Source organism: Tachyglossus aculeatus, chromosome X4 (assembly GCF_015852505.1).
Source record: "Tachyglossus aculeatus isolate mTacAcu1 chromosome X4, mTacAcu1.pri, whole genome shotgun sequence".
Taxonomy (NCBI): domain Eukaryota; kingdom Metazoa; phylum Chordata; class Mammalia; order Monotremata; family Tachyglossidae; genus Tachyglossus; species Tachyglossus aculeatus.
Genome location: NC_052098.1, coordinates 14,651,797 through 14,674,628, shown reverse-complemented (window position 1 = coordinate 14,674,628; position 22,832 = coordinate 14,651,797). Strand labels below are relative to the sequence as shown.

At 45.8% G+C, this 22,832-nt stretch overlaps 1 protein-coding gene across 1 annotated transcript in view; it reads right to left on the bottom strand.

Annotated features, from left to right (window-relative positions):
• The window catches only part of DOCK8 (dedicator of cytokinesis 8), a 205,733-nt gene that overhangs the window by 89,505 nt on the left and 93,396 nt on the right, over positions 1-22,832 (bottom strand). Inside the window, exons 12-14 of the mRNA XM_038769505.1 lie at positions 21,784-21,920; positions 16,709-16,802; positions 12,388-12,550 (exon numbers count right to left, since the gene is read on the bottom strand). Of these exons, the coding sequence (XP_038625433.1) occupies positions 12,388-12,550; positions 16,709-16,802; positions 21,784-21,920 (394 nt within the window). The remainder of the gene's footprint in view (positions 1-12,387; positions 12,551-16,708; positions 16,803-21,783; positions 21,921-22,832) is intronic.

The following is a 22,832-nucleotide window of genomic DNA, read 5'->3' as shown; positions in this document are numbered from 1 at the left end:
GACGTGGGCCAGGGGTCGACGGCGGGACAGGTGAGAACGAGGCACAGTGAGGAGATTAGTGGCAGAGGAGCGGAGGGTGCAGGCTGGGCTGTAGAAGGAGAGAAGGGAGGTTAGGTGGAGGGGGAGAGGTGATGGAGAGCCTTGAAGCTGAGGGTGAGGAGTTTTTGCCTGATGCGTAGGTTGATTGGTAGCCACTGGAGAATTTTGAGGAGGGGAGTAACATGCCCAGAGCGTTTCTGCACAAAGACAATCCGGGCAGCGGCATGAAGTATGGATTGAAGTAGGGAGAGACAGGAGGATGGGAGATCAGAGAGAAGGCTGATGCAGTAATCCAGTCGGGATAGGATGAGAGATTGAACGAGCAGGGTAGCGGTTTGGATGGAGAGGAAAGGGCAGATCTTGGCAATGTTGCGGAGGTGAGACCGGCAGGTTTTGGTGATGGATTGGATGTGAGGGGTGAATGAGAGAGTGGAGTTGAGGATGACACCAAGGTTGCAGGCTTGTGAGACGGGAAGAATGGTAGTAAGAGGATGCTATTTTTTTGTTTTCATTTGAAAGATGTAGACTTAGACTGTGAGGGCCAGTGCCTCACTGAAGCCAAGTAGGAGGGAGAACCAGGATTGAATCCCCAATTTACAGATGAGGGAACTGAGGCACAGAAAAGTTAAGTGACTTGCCTAAAGTAACACAGCAAGCAAGTGGCAGAAGCAGAATTAGAACCAAGGTGCTATGACTCCCAGGCCTGTGCCCTTTCTACTAGGCCACGCTGCTCTGCCCCATCACCCGCCCTGCAACAATCCAGCCGAGTCCTCAGCTTGCCGTCTACCAGTTGCTTAGGAACCAAGTCCATTGCTTCTCCCTGATGCCCACCCTAACCCATGATCAGCTATCATGCTGTTTTGAGGGCGAAGCAGGCAGCGGTGGCCTGCTTGTTCCCTTCCTCTCCCTCATTCCTCCCTCCCACTGCTGCCACTGGGATGCTTCATTCGTTCAATTGTATTTATTGAGTGCTTACTGTGTGCAAAGCACTGTACTATGTGTCAAGCACAGTACTAAGCACTGGAGTAGATACAAGATAATCAGGTGGGACATTGTCCCTGTCCCACATGGGGCTCCCAGTCTAAGGAGGGAGAACAGGCATTGAGACCCTTTTTTTTTTTTTTTTTTTTTTACAGATTAGGAAACTGAGGAACAGATAATTTAAGTGACTTCACGTAGAAGGGAAGTCGTGGGGCTGGGTTTAGAACCCAGGTCCTCTGACTCCCAGAGCCATGCTCTTTCCACTAGGCCTCATGGCTTCTTCATTACTTCCTGTAATTTACTTTACAGTTCTGTTTCCTGGCTACATTACGAGCTCCTTGAGGGCAAGAATAATGTCTACTAATCCTGTTGTACTCTCCCAGGCTCTAAGTACAGTGCTCTGCAAACAGGAGGCACTCAATAAATACTACTGATTGATTAAGCCCAGAGTGCTATTGGACTTGGATTCAATGCCTCCCAGGGGGCAGTTTAAATGGGAGAAACACTGGAATAGCAGGTAGTTCCAATTTTCACTCTTCTCTTCCTCCTCCTTTCCCTCTCAGCTAGTTTGATAAGGACAGGTTCTTAGGGGCTGCCAAACTGATTACACAATTTCCTTCCTTCTAATTATGGCATTTATTTAGTGCTTACTATGTGTTAAACACTGGGGTGGATACAAGATAATCAGATTGGACGCAGTCCCTTTTCCACAGTCGATGACAGACAGCAGAGATCTTGTCCCGTTTACAGAAAAGGGGACTGAGGCCCAGAGTGGTTAAGTGGCTTGCTTAAGGTCAGTCACACAGCAGAGCTAAGACTAGAACCCAGATCTGACACCCAGTCCCGTGTCCTTTACACTAGTCCATGGTCCCTCCCGCTAATGCCCTTAAGCTGCTAAAGCTTGCTTTCCTAAAGTTCATTTTCTTTACCTTGTTGATTTCTCTCTTCCCATCCCTTGAAATCTTAAATATGATCATAGGACCTGGGTTCTAATCCTGACTCTGCCACTTATCTGCTGTGTGACCTAGGACAAGTCACTTCATTTTTCTGTGCTTTAGTTCCCTCATTTGATGTCCGTTCTTCCTCCTACTTAAACTGTGAGGCCCATGTAGGAACTGATTATCTTGTATCTACCCCAGTACAGTACAGTGCTTAGTACCATGCTTACTACAGCACTTGGCACAGAGTAAGCACTCAACAAGTAACATTATTACAATGTTTTGTTTTGTTCTCTGTCTCCCCCTTCTAGATTGTGAGCCTACTGTTGGGTAGGGACCGTCTCTATGTGTTGCCAACTTGTACTTCCCAAGCACTTAGTACAGTGCTCTGCACACAGTAAGCGCTCAATAAATACGATTGAATGAATGAATGAATTTTCAGTCTTAAGATCCATTCCACAAAAGTTTCCATCCATCTGTTGATCCTTGACAGCATGGCAGCAAATCAAGTGAACAAATCAGCAATTTACCAGGAATACTTCTTTTGTGACTTGACACACCGTTTTATGGTATGAGTCAGAATTTCAATAAAATCCATCTTTCAATTGTGAATAATATTTTCAAACCCTGCAGGCTTATAGGCTTACTTCGGCACTTCTTGTCAGACCAGGGCCTGGAAGAAAGTGCACTTGAAGGCTCAGATTCTTCCAGCTTTCTGAAGTGCAGCCCAACAGGCATAATGAATTCCCCTGCAAGGGGGCCTTTGATATGGCTTGCATTGATTTTAACTCCTAATAGGAAAACAATGCTCTTTGAAATGCTTTTACTGATAGTTAAGAATTCATGTTGAAGATGAGGAGGGATTTTAATGTGATACACAAATAGTAGAGTATGAATTTAGGCCAGAGGCTCGAGAGAGAGCAGTTTCAAAAATGTTAGAGTCAAAATTAAGGATGAACAATTAAGAAATTTGTTGGAGTTTTTATTTTCTCTCCCTGGGCAGCTGTTCAAAGAGATAGGCAGAGTGTCATAACGGAAAATCCCATTTGAGAGATCAGAAACCTTCAAACAACTAACAAAATGTAGAAAATGAAGACAGTTTCCTTGAGCTGGATATAAGGGTTTTTTATGACATTTGTTGAGCACTTACTGTGTGCCACGCACTGTTCTAAGCTCTGGGGGGGATACAAAGTGATCAGGTTGTCCCACGTAGGGCTCACAGTCTTCATCCCCATTTAACAGATGAGGGAACTGTGGCCCAGAGAAGTGAAGTGACTTGCCCAAAGTCACACAGCAGACAAGTGGCGGAGCCAGGATGAGAACCCATGACCTCTGGCTCCCAAACTCGGGCTCTTTCCAATGAGCCATGCTGCTTCTCTGGACAGCGAGAGGTGAAGGCTCACCACAGACTAGATGTCCAGATGGCTGTGAATGGGAGGGGAGTGGGCTAAGTCCTGCCTTGACTTTAGGAATATTTTGTCACCACTTTAAGCATTATAAAATCAAGTTGAAACCACATTTAAAGCAAGAAGAAAATATACAGTTGTTTACTGAGAGCAGCAGTGCGGCATAGTGTCCCAAGTTCTTAGTACAGGACCTCTGCACAAAGTAAATGCACAATAAAGCCCCTTGACTGATCGATAGTAAATGCTGCTCTGTGGTGTGAACCTAAAACTCTGAGTTCTTGTCCAGGTGTCCTGACTGTCTCCCATATTGATTTGGGGCAAATCCTTTCCCCTGCCTGCTCTGCTTCTTCTTTGGGACTTGGGGAGCAACAATCAAGCAAGCAACAGTATTTATTAAGCACTTACTGTGTGCAGAGCACTGTACTAAGTGCTTGGGAGAGTACAGAACAACAGAGTTGGTGGATATGTTCCCTGACCACAAGGAGTTTACTGTCAGAACTGAACAAGACAGGGGTGGGAGGCGAGGAGAGTCAGTCTCCTGTCCCCAGAATTCCCTGATGGTATACCAATACATAGGGCTTTAATAGCAAGGAAAGGGGTCTGGACTTCATCCTCTATATCCCAGCAGGGGGGCATTTCCCAGTCATTTCTCTTCTATCCAGCTCCCAAGAAGGAGATCCTAAGGGAATGAGGAAGACCTCAGTAACGGAGATTTCTCAGGCTCTTGGAATATTTTCCTAGCTTTCTCTGGCCTACTTTCAGAAAGCAGGAAATAAGGGTGTCTTCTACACTAAAGCCTCATCCTTTTTGGTCTGGGGAAACGACATATTTAAGAATTACTAAACGATTCCAGAAAAATGAAGGAATTGTGCCCTCAAGTGGTTAAATAAGCACAGCTCATCAACACTTTCAGTGGAAGATTTAAGTTTTGCAGAGCAGCTAAAAACCTACACTCGGGTGGTTCTCGCAGATCAGTTTTCCACACCTCAGAGCAGGATTGGGACTTGTGAACAAATCACTGAACTAGGTGGTTGGCAAACCTGGACTCCTTTCCCAGCTTCAGCCTGATTTGCTAAGTTCCAATCTCTGCTGGTTAAGGAAAGTGGAATATTGGAATTATTTGATTCTTTCAAGCCACCACGCTTTTAGTCTCAATCAACTAAATTCATTGGAGAAGGAGTCTTTAGCCTGAAAGAGCTGGAGAATCCCCCCAAATTCTCGGCTGTATTTTGTTTGCAAAGTCCTGGCCTAAACGTGTTTGGAAGCCACTAACTTCCATTTCTTCACCAGCTCAGGGAAAGACCTGCGAAAGACTAGATAATGAAAGGACCCAGGACAATTTGGATGCGAATAAGAGTGAGTCTCCTTGCAGTTGGGAGCAATCTGGGGCCTGAACTCCCTAAGGTTCAGAGGGGCAGAGGGGAGCAATCCAAGACCTGGGCCTACAATCTCAGTGCAGCAGCATGTGTCAGGAATCCCGGCTCCCACCAACCCATCTTAGAGAGGGCAGGGACAGAGAGGGCACTCTTCCACCTGGGGGATCAGAAGGATGGTAAGAATGGGAGGGGAAGGCTTCATGGCATTCTTGCCAGTTGCTAGGAGTGCCCATTTTCTTTGCAGGGCTCAGTGTCCCTCTGATGTTATGTGTGGCCGGGAAAATAATGATAATAATAATTATGGTATTTATTAAGTACTTACTGTGTGTCAGGCACTATACTAAGCATTGGGGTGAATACAAGCAAATCAGGTTGGACAGACCCTGTCCCACATGGGGCTCACAGTCTTCAGCCCCATCTTACAGATGAGGGAACTGAGGCCCAGAGAAGTGAAGTGACTTGCCCAAGGTCACACAGCAGACAAGCAGCAGAGCCAGAATTAGAACCCATGACCTTCTGATTCCCAGGTCCGTGCTCTATCCACTACACCACACTGCTTCTCGGGATTAACTCCTTCTATATTAATAGAATCACTCATCCTATCCCTTTTGGATTACTGCATCAGCCTCCTTGCTGATCTCCCAGCTTCCTGTCACTCCCCACTCCAGTCCATACTTCACTCTGCTGCTTGGATCATTTTTCTACAAAAAACATTCTGGACATGTTAACCCACTTCTCAAAAAACTCCAGTGGTTGCCCATCCACCCCCGTATCAAGCAAAAACTCCATACTATTGGCTTTAAAGCACTCCACCACTTTTCCCCCCTCCTACCTCACCTTGCTTCTCTCCTACAACCCAGCCCGCACGCTTTGCTCCTCTAGTGCTAACCTTCTCACCATGCCTCGATCTTGCCTATCTCGCCACCGACCTTTCGCTCACATCCTGTCTCTGGCCTGGAATGCCCTCCCTCCTCAAATCGATAGACAATTACTCTCCCCATCTTCGAAGCCTTATTGAAGGCACATCTCCTTCAAGAGGCCTTCCCAGACTAGGACCCACCTTTACTCATTTCCCACTCCCTTCTGCAGTGCCCTGACTTGCTCTTCACTGCTCCCAGCCTCACAGCACTTATGTATATATTTGTAATTTCTTTATTAGTATTGATGTCTGTCTCCCCGCCTCTAGACTCTAAGCTCCTTGTGAGCAGGGAATGTGCCCGTTTATTGTTGTATTGTACTCTCCCAAATGCTTAGTACAGCACTCTGCACACAGTAAGCACTCAATAAATATGACAGAATGAATGAAGGGATGCCTAGGACAAAATGCTCTTACCCTCAAAAATATTATTTTTTCCACAGCTTCACCACTCACTATCTGCTCCTATCTTAGTTTCACGTCTCAGTTCCATTCTAGGCACTCATTAATTCTCCGCTCGGCACAAGCTGCGATTTCCCAATGGCTTCCAAGCTAAGTATCATCACCACTTGCACCATTGGCATCTTTTAAAGACATCTTTATATAGCTCTAATACATGGCTACCCTTCTTTTCAAAGAGGCAATGTGTACTACAGTCACCCCTGGAGAAGGAGGCCCCAGAATGGGGAAGCACTATAGTGCCTCGGCCGGGAGGATACAGACTTCCTATTCAGTTGAGTAGGAAGTCCAAAAGCAGCTAATTATACATCAAAGAAATCAGGCTTCAGCTGATACACTTGTTCTCAGCAAGCACAGCTCTCTGCAAGCAAGTCCGATAATTGGGCAAACAAGGCCTAATAGGCTCTGCCAGGCTGGGAAAAGGGATGTAAATGCTCTTTATGTGGATTTTTTAAAATGTAATCACAATTTAAAGCCATGGCAATGTGCTTTACAACCCCATTACAATATCAACTCTTGTGATCTCCCGAGCATGTACACGTTCCATGTGTCAGCTGAATGATAAACTCAGCTTTGAAGATTGCATTGGGGCTGGTTACAAGTGACGCAGGTCTTGTTCTGCCTGAATAATAAAGAAGCCAGATTCTTCATTACCAGTTTGTGTATTTGCACATATGAAATGAAATCACTATATGGAAAATGAGCCAGGGCTGTGCTCTTAGGATAATAAATAAGATGTACTTAACCATCTATGCCATGAAACAAAGTAATGCAAATCTCAGATTCTGAGAGACCCTCCTCCCTCAGCTCTTCTCCAAAGCCCAGAGCTTCCCTCCTTCCAGAAGTCTCTTCCTTTTCTCTTTGCAGAATCTAATTTTTTTGCGCCCATGCCTGCTCAACTTTGGCTGCTCAGTGGGGGAGACCTTGCTCATGGGTGGGATCCATGGTCCTGCACTCGGGACCACCTGCTTACCATGCTCTAGGACTTCAACACCCCACAGCTTCTAGTGTCACAGGGGTCCTGGAGAGTATAAAGCAGTGTCACCTAGTGGAAAGAGCATGAGCCTAGGAGTCAGAATTCTGATCCCAGCTAAATCACTTAAAAATAATAATTGTGATATTTGTTAAGAGTTTACTATGTGCCAGGCAATGTACTAAGTGCTGGGGTGGATATGAGCTGCCTACTTTGTGACCTATGGGGAAGTCTCAACTTCTCTGTACCTCAGCCCTTAGTACAGCGCTTGGCATATAGGAAGCACTTAAAAAAATACCGCAGTTATTAGGATGGAGTAGCAGGAAGCAAGAGCTCTGCCCAGGCCAAAAATCTCCAACCCAACACCAGCCTCCTAGAGCCCCAAAAGCCACCTTGACCAGCCAAAGGCTGAGTGGGTATTCATTCATTCATTCAATCCTATATTTATTGAATGCTTACTGTGTGCAAAGCACTGTGCTAAGCACTTGGGAGAGTACAATAGAACAATAAGGAACTGTCTCTATATGTTGCCAACTTGTACTTCCCAAGCGCTTAGTACAGTGCTCTGCACACAGTAAGCGCTCAATACGATTGAATGAATGAATGAACAGACACATTCCCTGCCCACAACGAGCTTGCAGTCTAGAGTGGGTAGGATCATACAGCTTTGTTCCTCCAGGCAGCAAAAGCCCCCTGAGTGCACAGAAATGTCACAGCCATCACTGTGGCTCCCAGGGGCTCTTGGAAGTCTGAAACAGGTTGTGGAAAAAGGGGAGGAAGGGTGAAGGAAGAGGAGGTACTTGTCTACCAACTCTACTGTACTCTTCCGAGTGCATAGTACAGAGCTCTGCACATAGTAAGCTCTCAATAAATACCATTGATGATGATGATGAGGAGGAGGTAGCCCATCCCAATCTGAGTCAGCACAGAGTAGTTGGGCTAGAAGGCAGAGGCTAGCCCAAGTCCATGCAGGACCCTATCCTTTAGAACCACTTTAAGGCCCTAACTCAGTTCTTCCCTTCTCTGGGCAAATTGTGGATGGGAGGAAAGGGCTACCTTCAGTGAGGAGACTCCATCTCCTACTCACTGTCACTCAGTCTAAAGGGTGCAGTTTCTCAGCCAGTCAATCAATCAGTGGCATTTATTTTACACTTACTGTGTGCAGAACACTGTACTGAGCTTGAGAGAGTACAATACAATAGAGTAGGTAGATATGATTCTCTGCCCACAAGGAGCTTGTAGACTAGAGGGGGAGGCAGACATTAAAATAAATTATAGATGGATATGTACATAAGGGGTGTGGAGCTGGGGGAGAGGTTAATATCAGAGTGCTCAAGGGCTACAAATCCAGTGCATAGACGATGCAGAAGGGAGGCCTAAGACAGTGAAGTGAGGTGAGGTTTAGTCAGGGACATCCTCTTAGAGTCAATCAGGCAGTCAGTCAATCATACTTACTAAGAGTTTACTGGGTGCAGCAGAGCACTCTATTAAATGTTTGGGAGGATACGCTATAACAATATAACTGACACAATCCCTGCCCACAACAAGCTTACAGTCTAGAAGAGGAGACAGACATTAATATAAATAAATAAATTACAGATACATATATATGTGCTGTGAGTCTGGGAGGGGGTGACGAATAAAGGGAGCAAGTCAGGGCTATGCAGAAGGGAGAAGAGAGAAGCAGCGTGGCTTAGTGGCAAGAGCACGACCTTGGGAGTCAGAGGTCGTGGGTGCTAATCCCAGCTTTGCCACTTATCAGCTGTGTGACTTTGGACCAGTCACTTAACTTCTCTGTGCCTCCATTATCTCATCTGTAAAATGGGGATTAAGATTGTGAGCCCCACGTGGGACAACCTGATTACCTTGCATCTACCCCAGCGCTTAGAACAATGCTTGGCACATAGTAAGCGCTTAACAAATACTATCATCATCATCATCAAGGGAGAGAGAGGAGAGGAAAGGAGAGCTTAGTCAGGGAAGGGCTCTTGGAGGAGATATGATTTCTGCTCTTACAGGAGAAATGATTTTAGTGCGAGTGGGCGGGGACCATGTCTACCAGCTCTGTTATATTGCATTCTCCCAAATGCTTAGTACAGTGCTCTGCATACAGTAAGCGCTCAATAAATACTATTGGTTGACTGATTGACGAGAAGAGTGGTGGGCTGTTGGATATGAAGGGGGAGGGAGTTCCAGGCCAGAGAGAGACCATGGGCAATGGGTCAGCAGCGAGAAAGATGAGCTCGAGGTACAGTGAGTGGGTTGGTGTTAAAGGAGCAAAGTGTGCAGGCTGGGTTGTAATAATAATAATAACAATAATTATTATGATATTTGTTCAGTCCTTACTGTATGTCAAGCACTGTTATAAGCACTAGGGTAAATACAAGTTAATTGGATTGGACACAGTCCTTGTTCTACATGGGGTTTACAGTATAAGTAGGAAGGAGAACAGATATTTAATCCTCATTTTACAGATGAGGAAATTCAGGCACAAAGAAGTTAAGCAACTTGTCCTAGATCACACAGCAGGTAGTCATCATAACAGGGATTATAACCCAGATCCTGTGACACCCAGGCCTGTGCTCTTTCCACTAGGTCATGCTGCTTCTCCAGGAGATCAATCAGTGAGGTAAGGTATGTGGGGACAAGCTGATTGAGTGCCTTAAAGCTGACGGCAAGGAGTTTCTATTTGATGTGGAGGTGGATGGGCAAACACTGGAGGTTCTTGAGGAGTGGGGAGATGTGGACTGAATGATATTTTTAGAAAAATGACCTGGGCAGCAGAGTGAAGTGTAGACTGGAGAGGGGGGAGAGACAGAAGTCAGGGAGGTCAGCGAGGAGGCTGATGCAGTAGTCAAGGTGGAACCGGATAAGTGCTTGGATCAGGGTGACATCAGTTTGCATGGAGAGAAAGGGACGGATTCTAGAGATGTTGGGAAGGTAGAACTGACAAGATTTGCCAACACCTCTCTTCACTCGTCACCACATAAACTCAGTCTGGGGAGTCATAGAGCCTGAGGATGAAGGGTCACTGATTTTCCTTTCCTTCCCCTTCCTCTTCCACCCTCTAAGGCTTTAGTCCAGGATGTGGGGATCCGGCTGCAGTAATGTAGGATTAGTGGGCCCTCTCAGTCAGCATACCCACCCAGATTCGTGCCCAAGAATTTCTGAGTCTGGGGAAGGACAGTGTTTTGTAGCTCTCACCCTTTTTTTCCTCCCACAGCCCACCCCACCTCTTGCATTCATGTTCAAAGCCTCCACCTTCTTGGACATCTTGCCTCTGGCAACAATCATCTCTGCCAAGACCTTGGCAGATCCTGGTCCCTGGGAGGCCAGGCCTCTTGGGGTTTTGGCCCTGGAAACCCAGGAAATGCAAGGGAGTGATGTCTCGGGGGCAATACCAGTTGTTTGGGGAGTGAGGCTGGTAGAACCCACACCTGGGTTCCAGCCACCCAAGTAGCTTGAACCTCCCAGATGCTTCACATCCAGAGGACAGCTACCTCTCTCAAGCAAATACAAACATGAGAGTCCCTGCCATTGGACTGGAGACACTGTCAAAAGCCCGTTTCACTGGGTGACCTAAGAAAAGGATCAGAAAAACAGGGGCCTTGAATTCTAATCTTAGCTCTTCCTTTAGTCAGTCAGTCATCTTTATTGAGCACTTACTATGAGCAGAGCACTGTACTAAACATTTGGGAGAGTGCAATATAACAATATAACAGACAACATGGGAAGCAGCATGGCCTAGCGGATGAAGCACGGGCCTGGGAGTCAGTAGGACCTGGTTTCTAATCCTGGCTTCGCCACATGCCTGCTGTGTTACCTTGGACAAGTCACTTCACTTTTTTGTGCCTCAATTCCCTCATCTGTAAAATGGGGATGAAGACTGTGAGCACAATGAGGGACAGGGACTGTGTCCAATCTGATCTGCTTTTATCTACCCCAGTGCTTAGAACAGTGCTTGACATACAGTAAGCGATTAACAAATGCCATACTTCTTATTCCCTGTCCACAAAGAGCTTACATTAACTCACTATAGAACCATGGGTGATTAATTGTTATTCAGTTTTCCGCGCTGGGAGAGGGGGATAACAATATTAACCTACCTCATCAGGTTACAGTGAGAAACACCTAATCACAGTGATATTACTGAAGATAACAATAGGAACAGTCTAATCCTCCACCTCCCTTGCAACACCCTTGCCTAAGGACAAAGCTGAAAGGAGCTCGCAGCATCACTGGATTCCTGCATTCTTCCTATGCTCTTTCAAGATAAGTTGGCTCCCAATCAATATGGCTCCTGTTTTACTCCTAGGAAGCATGGACTGGCTGAAAAATATTCACAGGACAATTTGCAGCCCAGTTTCTTACACTTCCAGGCTAGCACAAAGTGATCCGCTCAGACTTGTTCCTCTTAGCACTCCTACATTTTTTAATCATTCAGGACAGGCTCATGCATCTTGAGAACGGGCGTGATATAATTAAGGGATAATGTTCATGGCAGAGGAGCAGACAGAGCAATAAACGCCTTCTGAGGGTGATTAAATGCTGAGAAGTCAGATAACCGCCAAAGTCATTTAGTGCAAGTCTATTCCAATGCCACAAGCGTTATTTCAATTATAAGATCAGATGTTTTAGAAGATACAAGCCACAACATCAGTAAGAAAACATAGGTGTTCCTTCATCTCACACTAGGGTGTGGGGAGCTTGGAACGTTGCTTCCTCAGAATTTTCTGGGATTTTGCACTGGGGAGAGAGAGTCTAAACCACATCTCCTTTCTCGCAGAGAAGTGGTGAGGGACAAAGGCACGAACACTCTTTTCCCTTTTATTTTACACCTGTGGAAACTGAGATATCAATGGGGCACTCTGCATTCTTAGAAGAGATTTCATAATTACAAATGATTACCACTGTATTTCTAAGTTGTCCTTTTATTAAACTTACTTAAAACAATTACCAAACAATTTTTGGCAAGACCCGTGTCCTATTAGATTATGGGGCAAAGACTTCTAAGGAAACTGTAATGTTTCTACTCCTTTCAGGGTATGCAAACAAGGGCACTAGAGAGTGCAACTTGCTCAAGATAGAAGACATGTTGAAGGACCAAATGAGTCTTTGCCGTGTTTTAATTTAATTAATTCATTCATTCAATCGCATTTATTGAGCACTTACTGTGGGCAGAGCACTGTACTAAGAGCTTGGAGAGTACAATTCGGCAACAAATTTTTGTGAACGATGAAAAATCCAAACCACCATCATTAGTGATTTTGCTGTTTTTTTCAGAGCATTTGTCTCTTACCTGTAGATGGTATGGGGGACGTACACTTCTCGAATTGGGAATTCCAGGATCTCTCGGTGCTGACGAGAGCGATTTTCAGAAAAGGCCTTCACTGGTAACAACTCAGGAGTCAGACAAGAACTAAGAACTTCTGGAGCTGGTGAAATCTCCAATTTAAGTGAACCTTAAAAAAGAAAATAAGAGTAATTAGCACAAATAGAGGAACATGATGCAGATAAACCAAACAAGTGGGCCATATTCTTATGTTATGTAAGGCAACAAAATAGAAACAGTGATTTTGTTCAATCATCCAATCAATCAATGGTATTTATTGAGTGCTTACTGTGTGCAGAACACTGTACTAAGCACTTGGGAGAGTACAATACAACTGAGCTGGTAGCCCATTCGCTGCCCACAGTGAGCTTACAATCTAGAAGACAGATTGAGTGATTCAATCACTCAATCAATTGCTCCACCGATAGCATTTATTGAGCACTTATTCTGTGCAGAAGACTGTACTAAGCGCTTGGGAGAGCGCAATAGAGTTAGTAGACATGATCCCTGCCCCCAAGGAGCTTACGATCTAGAGGGGAGACAGGCACTAAAATAGATTACAGGAAAGAGGAAGCAATAGAGTATAAAGATATGTACAGAGCTGCAATAGCTATGTGTGAGTACCCAAATGCTTAGGTGACAAAGAAGTGCATAGAAGTGCATCAAAATGCAGTTGGGGTGGAATAGAGTGGAGATAGGAGAGATTAACCAAGCAAGGCCATCTCCTGGAGGAAATGGGATTAAAGGAGGGTTTGTAGATGTAAGCTCATTATGGGCAGGGAATGTGTCTGCTAATTCTGTTGTATTGTAGTCCCCCAAGGGCTTAGTACTGTGCTCTGCACAAAGAAAGCATTCAATAAATACGACTGATGATCGAAGAAGATGGGGAGAGCATTGGTCTGCTGGATGTGAAGAGGGAAGGAGTTCCAGGCCAAAACGAGGGTGAGAGAAAGAGGTCAGAGATGAAAACGATGAAAACAAGCACAGTGAATAGGTTGGCTTGAGAGAAGCGAAGTGTAAAAGCTGAAGTGTAGCGAGCAAGGAGTGAGGATAATCTAGGGAGAAGACAGCTGATTGAGTGCCTCCATCAGGGGTTCCTGCTTGATGTGAAGGGGAATGGACAACCATTGGAGGGCTTTGACGAGTGAGGAGACCTGAGCAAAACTATGTTTTAGGAAAAATGAAATGGGCAGCTGAGTGAACAACAATAATAATAATTATTAAGGTATTTGTTAAGTGCTTATATGTGCCAAGCACTGTTCTAAGCACTGGGGTAGATACAAGGTAATCACGTTGGACACAGTTGCTGTCCCACATGGGGCTCACAGTCTTCAGTCCCATTTTACAAATGAGGTAACTGAGGCCCAGAGAAATGAAGTGACTTGCCCAAGGTCACACAGCAGACAAGCAGTGGAGCCAGGATTAGAACCCATGACCTTCTGACTCCCAGGCCCGTGAAGTAGGGACTGGAGTCGGGAGAGACAGGCGGCAGGGAGGTCAGTGAGGAGGCTGATGCAGGACAAGTGCTTGGACCGGTATGGTGACAGTTTGGATGGAGAGGAAGGGACAGGGTCTAGAGATGTTGCGAAGGAAGAAGCAACAGGATATAATGACTGACTGGCTGACTGACCAACTGAATGTGGGGGTTGAAAGAGTATCAATCAATCAATCAATCAATCATATTTATTGAGCGCTTACTATGTGCAGAGCACTGTACTAAGCGCTTGGGAAGTACAAATTGGCAACACATAGAGACAGTCCCTACCCAACAGTGGGCTCACAGTCTAAAAGGGGGAGACAGAGAACAGAACCAAACATACCAACAAAATAAAATAAATAGGATAGAAATGTACAAGTAAAATAAATAAATAAATAAATAGAGTAATAAATATGTACAACCATATATACATATATACAGGTGCTGTGGGGAAGGGAAGGAGGTAAGATGGGGGGATGGAGAGGGGGACGAGGGGGAGAGGAAAGAAGGGGCTCAGTCTGGGAAGGCCTCCTGGAGGAGGTGAGCTCTCAGCAGGGCCTTGAAGGGAGGAAGAGAGCTAGCTTGGCGGATGGGCAGAGGGAGGGCATTCCAGGCCCGGGGGATGACGTGGGCCGGGGATCGATGGCGGGACAGGCGAGAACGAGGTACAGTGAGGAGATTAGCGGTGGAGGAGTGGAGGGTGCGGGTTGGGCAGTAGAAGGAGAGAAGGGAGGTGAGGTAGGAGGGGGCGAGGTGATGGAGAGCCTTGAAGCCCAGGGTGAGGAGTTTCTGCCTGATGCGCAGATTGATCGGTAGCCATTGGAGGTTTTTGAGGAGGGGAGTAATATGCCCAGAGCGTTTCTGGACAAAGATAATCCGGGCAGCAGCATGAAGTATGGATTGAAGTGGAGAGAGACACGAGGATGGGAGATCAGAGAGAAGGCTGGTGCAGTAGTCCAGACGGGATAGGATGAGAGCTTGAATGAGCAGGGTAGCGGTTTGGATGGAGAGGAAAGGGCGGATCTTGGCAATGTTGCGGAGCTGAGACCGGGAGGTTTTGGTCACGGCTTGGATGTGAGGGGTGAATGAGAGAGCGGAGTCGAGGATGACACCAAGGTTGCGGGCTTGTGAGACGGGAAGGATGGTAGTGCCGTCAACAGAGATGGGAAAGTCAGGGAGAGGACAAGGTTTGGGAGGGAAGACAAGGAGCTCAGTCTTCGACATGTTGAGCTTTAGGTGGCGGGCGGACATCCAGATGGAGATGTCCTGAAGGCAGGAGGAGATGCGAGCCTGGAGGGAGGGGGAGAGAGCAGGGGCAGAGATGTAGATCTGGGTGTCATCAGCGTAGAGATGATAGTTGAAGCCCTGGGAGCGAATGAGGTCACCAAGGGAGTGAGTGTAGATTGAGAACAGAAGGGGACCAAGCACTGAACCTTGGGGAACCCCCACAGTAAGAGGATGGGAGGGGGAGGAGGAGCCTGCAAAAGAGACTGAGAAAGAACGACCGGAGAGATAAGAGGAGAACCAGGAGAGGACGGAGTCTGTGAAGCCAAGGTCGGATAGCGTGTTGAGGAGAAGGGGGTGGTCCACAGTGTCAAAGGCAGCTGAGAGGTCGAGGAGGATTAGGACAGAGTATGAGCCGTTGGATTTGGCAAGCAGGAGGTCATTGGTGACCTTTGAGAGGGCAGTTTCCGTGGAATGAAGGGGACGGAAGCCAGCTTGGAGGGGGTCGAGGAGAGAGTTGTTGTTGAGGAATTCTAGGCAGCGCGTGTAGACAACTCGTTCAAGGAGTTTGGAAAGGAATGGTAGGAGGGATATGGGACGATAACTAGAAGGTGAGGTGGGGTCAAGAGAGGGTTTTTTTAGGATGGGAGAGACATGGGCATGTTTGAAGGCAGAGGGGAAGGAACCAGTGGAGAGTGAGTGGTTGAAGATGGAGTACTTAAGGCTAATGTCTCATGGGCATAAAACATGATGACAGCACAAGAAGCAGCATGGCCTAATGGATAGAGCACTGGCGGGAGTCAGAAGGACCCAGGATCTAACCCCAGCTCTGCTACTGTCTACTGTGTGACCTTGGGCAAGTCACTTACCATCTCTGCACTTCAGTTACCTCATCTGTAAAATGGGAATTAAGACCGTGAGCCCTATGCGGGACAGGGACTGTAACCAATCTGATCAGTTTGCATCTACTCCAGCGCGCCGTACAGTAAGTACTTAACAAGTACCTTAAAAAAATAAGACACAGAAGGATGGTGGTGATGGAAAAGTTAAGAGGAGGAGAAGATTTGGGAGGGAAGATGGACATGTTGAGCTTGTGGTACTGGCAAGACACCCAAACAGAGATGTCCTGAAGGTAGGAGATGTGAGATGGCAGAGATGAAGAGTGAGGTAGTATTTGATAGACATCTGTGTAGAAGTGGTAATGTTATATTGTGTCAGTGGTAGAGATCAGACAAGTAAGCTAGAGAGGAGGAAATAAAAAAAAATCTTTTGGAAACTCTAGAAAATTCCTGATGAAAGTCTTTATGTTTTGAAAAAATACATACAACCTTAGTGTCAACTTCAGTCTTCACAAATTTGCTAACTTCTAGTCTCCCACATTTAAAAAAACACATCTTATATTAAATTATGTAGCATTATGCTCCAGAAATGAAAAATACAGGAATTTTCCATCACATTTTGTGCAATTCCAAATTACAACTTGCAACAGTCCAAAATGCTTTGTAAAAACATGAATGGAATAAAAAGTTCATTCATTAGAAAAACCATGTGTCCAGTAATTGATAATTAAATGCACACCACCTGTACCTGGTATTGACTTGACTCTTCTCTGCAAGGATGAAGATCTTTTGTAATCTGCTAAAAACTTGAATAAGTCTTCATCACTAAGGCGATCTCCTTCCTGTCAAGAGATAAGTCAATGCTACTTTTGAAATGTCACTGAAAGAGTACACTTTTTGGGTCAGAATTAGGGCCCAGGTCTAGGATGGCGAATTTTAGGGAATAAAAGTTTGGGTTGGTGGGATCGATTTAAGCCTTGTTTTCAGCTAGGTGGCCAATCAACCAACTGTAAGCTCGTTGTGGGTAGGGAATGAGTCTGTTAGATTGTTCTATTGTACTCTCCCAAGTGCTTAGTACAGTGCACTGCACACAGTAAGCGCTCAATAAATACGATTGACTGACTGACTGACTAGTGGTGACACAGAAGTCACACGGAGGTATAGAGGAGTACTGCCGCCACCTCTATTGTCAGGGCTGAACTGGCTGCTCCTGGCCATTTACTGACGGTTTCTAGCCAGCACTAGAAACCTCCCGAATTAGCTCATGACTGCCACAGACACAGGGCTCAGGCAGCCAGACTCCATAGTGACCCCACAGCTGCTTCTAGGCCATCTGCAGCAGAAATTGCAGACCTGCTGTGTCAGTGGTCAGAAAGAGGAAGTAGCAGCAGCAGCTGGGTGAGTGCTGTCTATGTTTTTCTGTCTGAGTATATATATATATATATGCATGTGTGTGTGAGTGGCTGTCTGATGTCCCTTTTCTGCCCTCTCTCTCTCCATTCCCTTCCTTTTTGTCCTCCCCACCCTGCACTTCCTTCTTTCTCTCCACACCATCTCTTCTTAGGCTGCCTTTTGTCCCTTTCCCTCTTTTTGCCTTTTCCATTTTGAGCCCCTGAAAATCTGGTCGCTTCAATCCGGAAGGCAGCAGCGGACAAATTCTTGGGGATTCTGGGAAGCTGCACTATGGTATCTCTTCAGCCCTTCTACTCTTTCCAGAACTTCAGCGTGGCTCAGTGGAAAGAGCCCGGGCTTGGGAGTCAGAGGTCAGGGGTTCTAATCCCGACTCTGCCACTTATCGGCTGTGTGACTTCGGGCAAATCACTTAACTTCTCTGTGCCTCAGTTACCTCATCTGTAAAATGGGGATTAAGATTGTGAGCCCCAGGTGGGACAACCTGATCACCTTGTATCCCCCCAGCGCTTAGAGCAGTGCTTTGCACATAGTAAGCACTTAACAAATACCATCATTATTATTATTATTACCCTGCCACCTAAGGGAGCACAGACAGGAGACAGGGCTGGGAGGTGTCCAGGGCAGGTACGGGGAGGGCAAGATGAACAGCACTGTAGCCTAGTAGACAGAGGACCTAAAGGACCTGGGTTCTCTAATCCTGACTCTGCCACTTGCCTGTTGGGGGACCTTGGGCAAGTCATTTAACTTCTCTGGGCCTCGGTTTCCTCATTGGTAAAATGGGGATTCAATAGCTGTTCTCCCTCCTATTTAGACTGTGAGCCCCATTTGTGGGACAAGGGTGGGGTCCAACTTGATTGAGAAGCAGCATGGTGTAGTGAATAGAGCACAGGACTGGGAGTTAGGTCATGGATTCTAATTCTGGTTCTGTTACTTGTCTGCTGTGTGACCTTGGGCAAATCACTTCACTTCTCTGGGCCTCAGGTACCTCATCTGTAAAACGGGGATTGAGACTGAGAGCCCCACGTGGGACAGGGACTGGGTCCAACCTGATTTGCTTATACCAACCCAGTGCTTAGTATAGTGCCTGGCACATAGTAAGCGCTTAACAGATAACACGATTATTATTATTAACTTGCACTATCTACCCCATCACTTAGAACAATGCTGGACACACAGTTATCACTTGACAAATATAATAATGATAATAATAATAACAATAAGGCTGCTCCAGCTTCATTTGGGTTTGGTGCAATGATGATGATGATGGAGTCCCTTGTAGAGAACTACAGACAAGTCTCAATGCTGAAACTTCGGGACTGAGCACCTACATCGAGGAATTGACATTATCGCTTGTGTTTTGAGCAGTGCCACTTGGGCTGTCCTGAGCTTGCTGAATCCCAGGGGGCAATGAGAGAGTAGAAGGGTAGGGGTGCAGCACATATGAGAAGCAGTGTGGCTCAGTGGAAAGAGCCCGGGCTTGGGAGTCAGAGGTCATGGGTTCGAATCCCGGCTCTGCCACTTGTAAGCTGTGTGACCTTGGGCAAGCCACTTAACTTCTCTGTGCCTCAGTTACCTCATCTGTAAAATGGGGATTAAAACTGTGAACCCCACGTGGGACAATCTCATCACCTTGTATCCCCCAGTGCTTTGCACATAGTAAGCACTTAACAGATACCATCATTATTATTATTATTATTGGGAAATGCACAAAACCTTTTCTTTTTTTTTTCCATGTGCATGACCCACTTAGTACCAAAGTGATGTCAGCATAGTGCTGATGCCATGTAATAACCCAACAGGTAAAGCCTTGGTAAAGCTGTGGTCTTCACTGTCCACATTAGCAAGCTATTTTCAGTAACTGCTGGGCCCGTCCACTTCCCAGAATGCTCTAAGCCGTTCTTGGGCCAGAAACCTTCACCACTGATGGCACAGCCCCGGCAGCATTTGCCTAGTTACGGAGTTGGGACTGAAACCCTTCTCCTGATTCTCAGGGCTGAGATCTTTCCACTGAACCAATAGCAGGATTGGTTGCGGATTACCCCAGGGAGGGCCATATCATACCAATCAATCAATCATATTTATTGAGCGCTTACTGTGTGCAGAGCACTGTACCAAGCGCTTGGGAAGTACAAGTTGGCAACATATAGAGACAGTCCCTACCCAACAGTGGGCTCACAGTCTAGAAGGGGGAGACAGAGAACAAAACAAAACATATTAACAAAATAAAATAGAATAGATATGTACAAGTAAAATAAATAAATAGAGTAATAAATACGTACAAATATATACATGTGCTGTGGGGAAGGGAAGGAGGTAAGGCGGGGGGGTGGAGAGGGGGAGGAGGGGGAGAGGAAGGAGGGGCCTCAGTCTGGGAAGGCCTCCTGGAGGAGGTGAGCTCTCAGTAGGGCCTTGAAGGGAGGAAGAGAGCTAGCTTGGCTGATGTGGGGAGGGAGGGCATTCCAGGCCAGGGGGATGACGTGGGCCGGGGGTCGACGGCGGGACAGGCAAGAACGAGGCACAGTGAGGAGATTAGCGGCAGAGGAGCAGTGGGTGCGGGCTGGGCTGTAGGAGAGAAGGGAGGTGAGGTAGGAGGGGGCGAGGTGATGGAGAGCCTTGAAGCTGAGGGTGAGGAGTTTCTGCCTGATGATTGATAGCCACTGGAGATTTTTGAGGAGGGGAGTAACATGCCCAGAGCGTTTCTGGACAAAGACAATCCGGGCAGCGGCGTGAAGTATGGATTGAAGTGGGGAGAGACAAGAGGATGGGAGATCGGAGACAAGGCTGATACAGTAGTCCAGACGGGATGGGATGAGAGCTTGAACGAGCATGGTAGCAGTTTGGATGGAGAGGAAAGGGCGGATCTTGGCAATGTTGCGGAGCTGAGACTGGCAGGTTTTGGTGACGGCTTGGATGTGAGGGGTGAATGAGAGAGCGGAGTTGAGGATGACACCAAGGTTGCGGGCTTGTGAGACGGGAAGGATGGTAGTGCCGTCAACAGTGATGGGAAAGTCAGGGAGAGGGCAGGGTTTGGGAGGGAAGACACGGAGTTCAGTCTTGGACATACCAGAAGTTGTTGTTAATAATAATGATTGTAATCATAATAATACTAGTAATAGTATTTGTTAAGAGCTTACTATGTGTCAGACACCGTACTAAGTGCTGGGGTAGATACAAGATACCCAGTCCCTGTCCCACATGGGGCCCCCAGTCTTAATTTCCATTTTACAGATGAGGAAACTGAGGCCCAGAGAAGTGAAATGATTTGCCCAGGATTATACAACAGACAAGTGGCAGAGCTGGGGTTAGAACCCAGGCCCGTGCTCCACTAGGTCATGCTGCTTCTAGTGTTTCTAGATCTCCACCTTTGTAGTTGCCTTGTCACTTTTAAAATGAAGCTCTTAGAAGATTGAGAACACCTTTGACTTTCTGAGAAGATATTCCATGAGTTTGATTCGCCCACATTTTAAAGGTTTGGATAATTCAGTTTTTAGAGGACTGCAAGGAACAAAACTGGTGTGAACACACACACACAAATATCACCACAAGGTTCTAGTGCCCCACATACCCATCTTGAAAACATTAGGAGACTTGGCCCAATAAGTATTCTTTCCATTACTGGTTATTCTACGGTGAATTAGAATCAAGTCCTGCAAAGGGCCTAAGTCACTAACAATGTTCAGTGAAAGTTTCTTTATTAATGAATTCACACACATGGTTTTCGGGGGTTAGCTTACTAAAAGGAAGCTAGTGAAGTGAAGATAGTTATAATGTTATACTGTTGTTCTAACTTGTTTTTCCCCCCATTTCAAGGCATTTTTTCCCTAGTTCTTCAAACACCCAAATCCCTTAACTATCATTTATTTATTGCTTAGTTTTTTTTTTTTAAAAAGCTATATATAAGTTTTGAACTTACATATCCATGCTCTTTACTTAGAATTATGGTTATTCATTCAGCACTTATTATGTGCTAAGAGCTGTATTAAATGCTGGGGTAGATACAAGATAATCACGTTTCACATGGGGCTGGAAGTCTAAGTAGGAGGATGAACAGGTATTGAATCTCCAGATGAGGGAACTGAGGAACAGAGAAGTTGGTGACTTGCTCAAGGTCACACAGCAGGCATATGGTGGAGCATGGATTAGAACCAGGTCCTCTGACTCCCAGGCTGGTGCTCTTTCCACTAGGCCATGCTGCTTCTTATGTATATATGCTTACTCAGTATCAATTATTTATTTTGACGACTCTATTTGTAGATATTTTCAGGTCTGTCATCCCCATTAAGAGTGAAAGCTCCCCGTGGGCAGGGAACATGTCACTTTGTTTTCTGTCCCTTCCCAAGTACTTAGTACGGTGCTCAACAAATGATATCACTACTACATCAACTAAAAAGACAAAGGGTACAAAGGTACCTGTTTGAAAAAGGTGTTGACAGTTATTGGAGTAGCCTTAAAACCAGATCCGATGCTGCTGTCATCCAAGTTGATGCTTCTCTCAGAAGGTCTTCTAGAGCCGGCTATTGTCTTCCTCTCACCAACGGAACCTTTCCCTTCAGTAAAAATGACCAGTGTTTTATTCACCTCCTCCTTAGTTTCAAGGCAAAAATCAAATAAACAATACTTTTTTATGGACTTGGTCTATAAAATAAACTGGAGGTAGTCATGTTAAGGTGAAGCCCTCAACAGACTTAGGTGCTCCGAATCATTCTACCAATGTTAATTATAAACCTGAGGAAACTATATTCGCCTGAGCGGAAATTAACTTTTGAATATGGTATCATAAAAGTCATGGTCTGAGAAAGAGAATCCCAGCTTATTAAGTCATAGGAAATAGTACTTAGGGGACTGATGGATAGATGAATCGAAACGTATTCTGTTGGGGCAGGGGGATGCAAGAGAAAGGACAGGATAAAGACAAATTGGCTGGGAAATCAAAGGCTAGTTAGGAAAATGAGTTTAAAACTCATTAAACTTCCAACCTCCCAACCCTCACCATACGAAGTCAAACCTGCCCAGAAGGTTAACAATCCAGACATTTTCGGGTGTGGTAATGAGGCAGAGGAATAGATGGGGTAAATGAAAAGAGTTTTAAAAAGTAATAATGTATTCTTTCAATAAACCATTTTTTACAGCCCTTTGGCAAGAGAGACTACTAATCATTCTGGAAGTCTACTTGGAAAAAAATCATTTTTTATGGAACTCCAATCTGTGGGAGGGAATGCGTCTACCAACTCTGTGGCACTGGATTCTCCCAAGTGCTTAGTACAGTGCTCTGCACACACTAAGTGTTCAATAAGTACCATTGATTGATTGTAAAGGGCTTGATGGGGAAATACGGTTAAACCTCTCACATGACAAATGGATTGATTTAAAGTCCTATCACCGGGACCATAACTAACTTGATGCTCTCTTTTTTGCCGAATGCATTACTGGCATAAGGAAACTGTTAAAACTATCTGCCA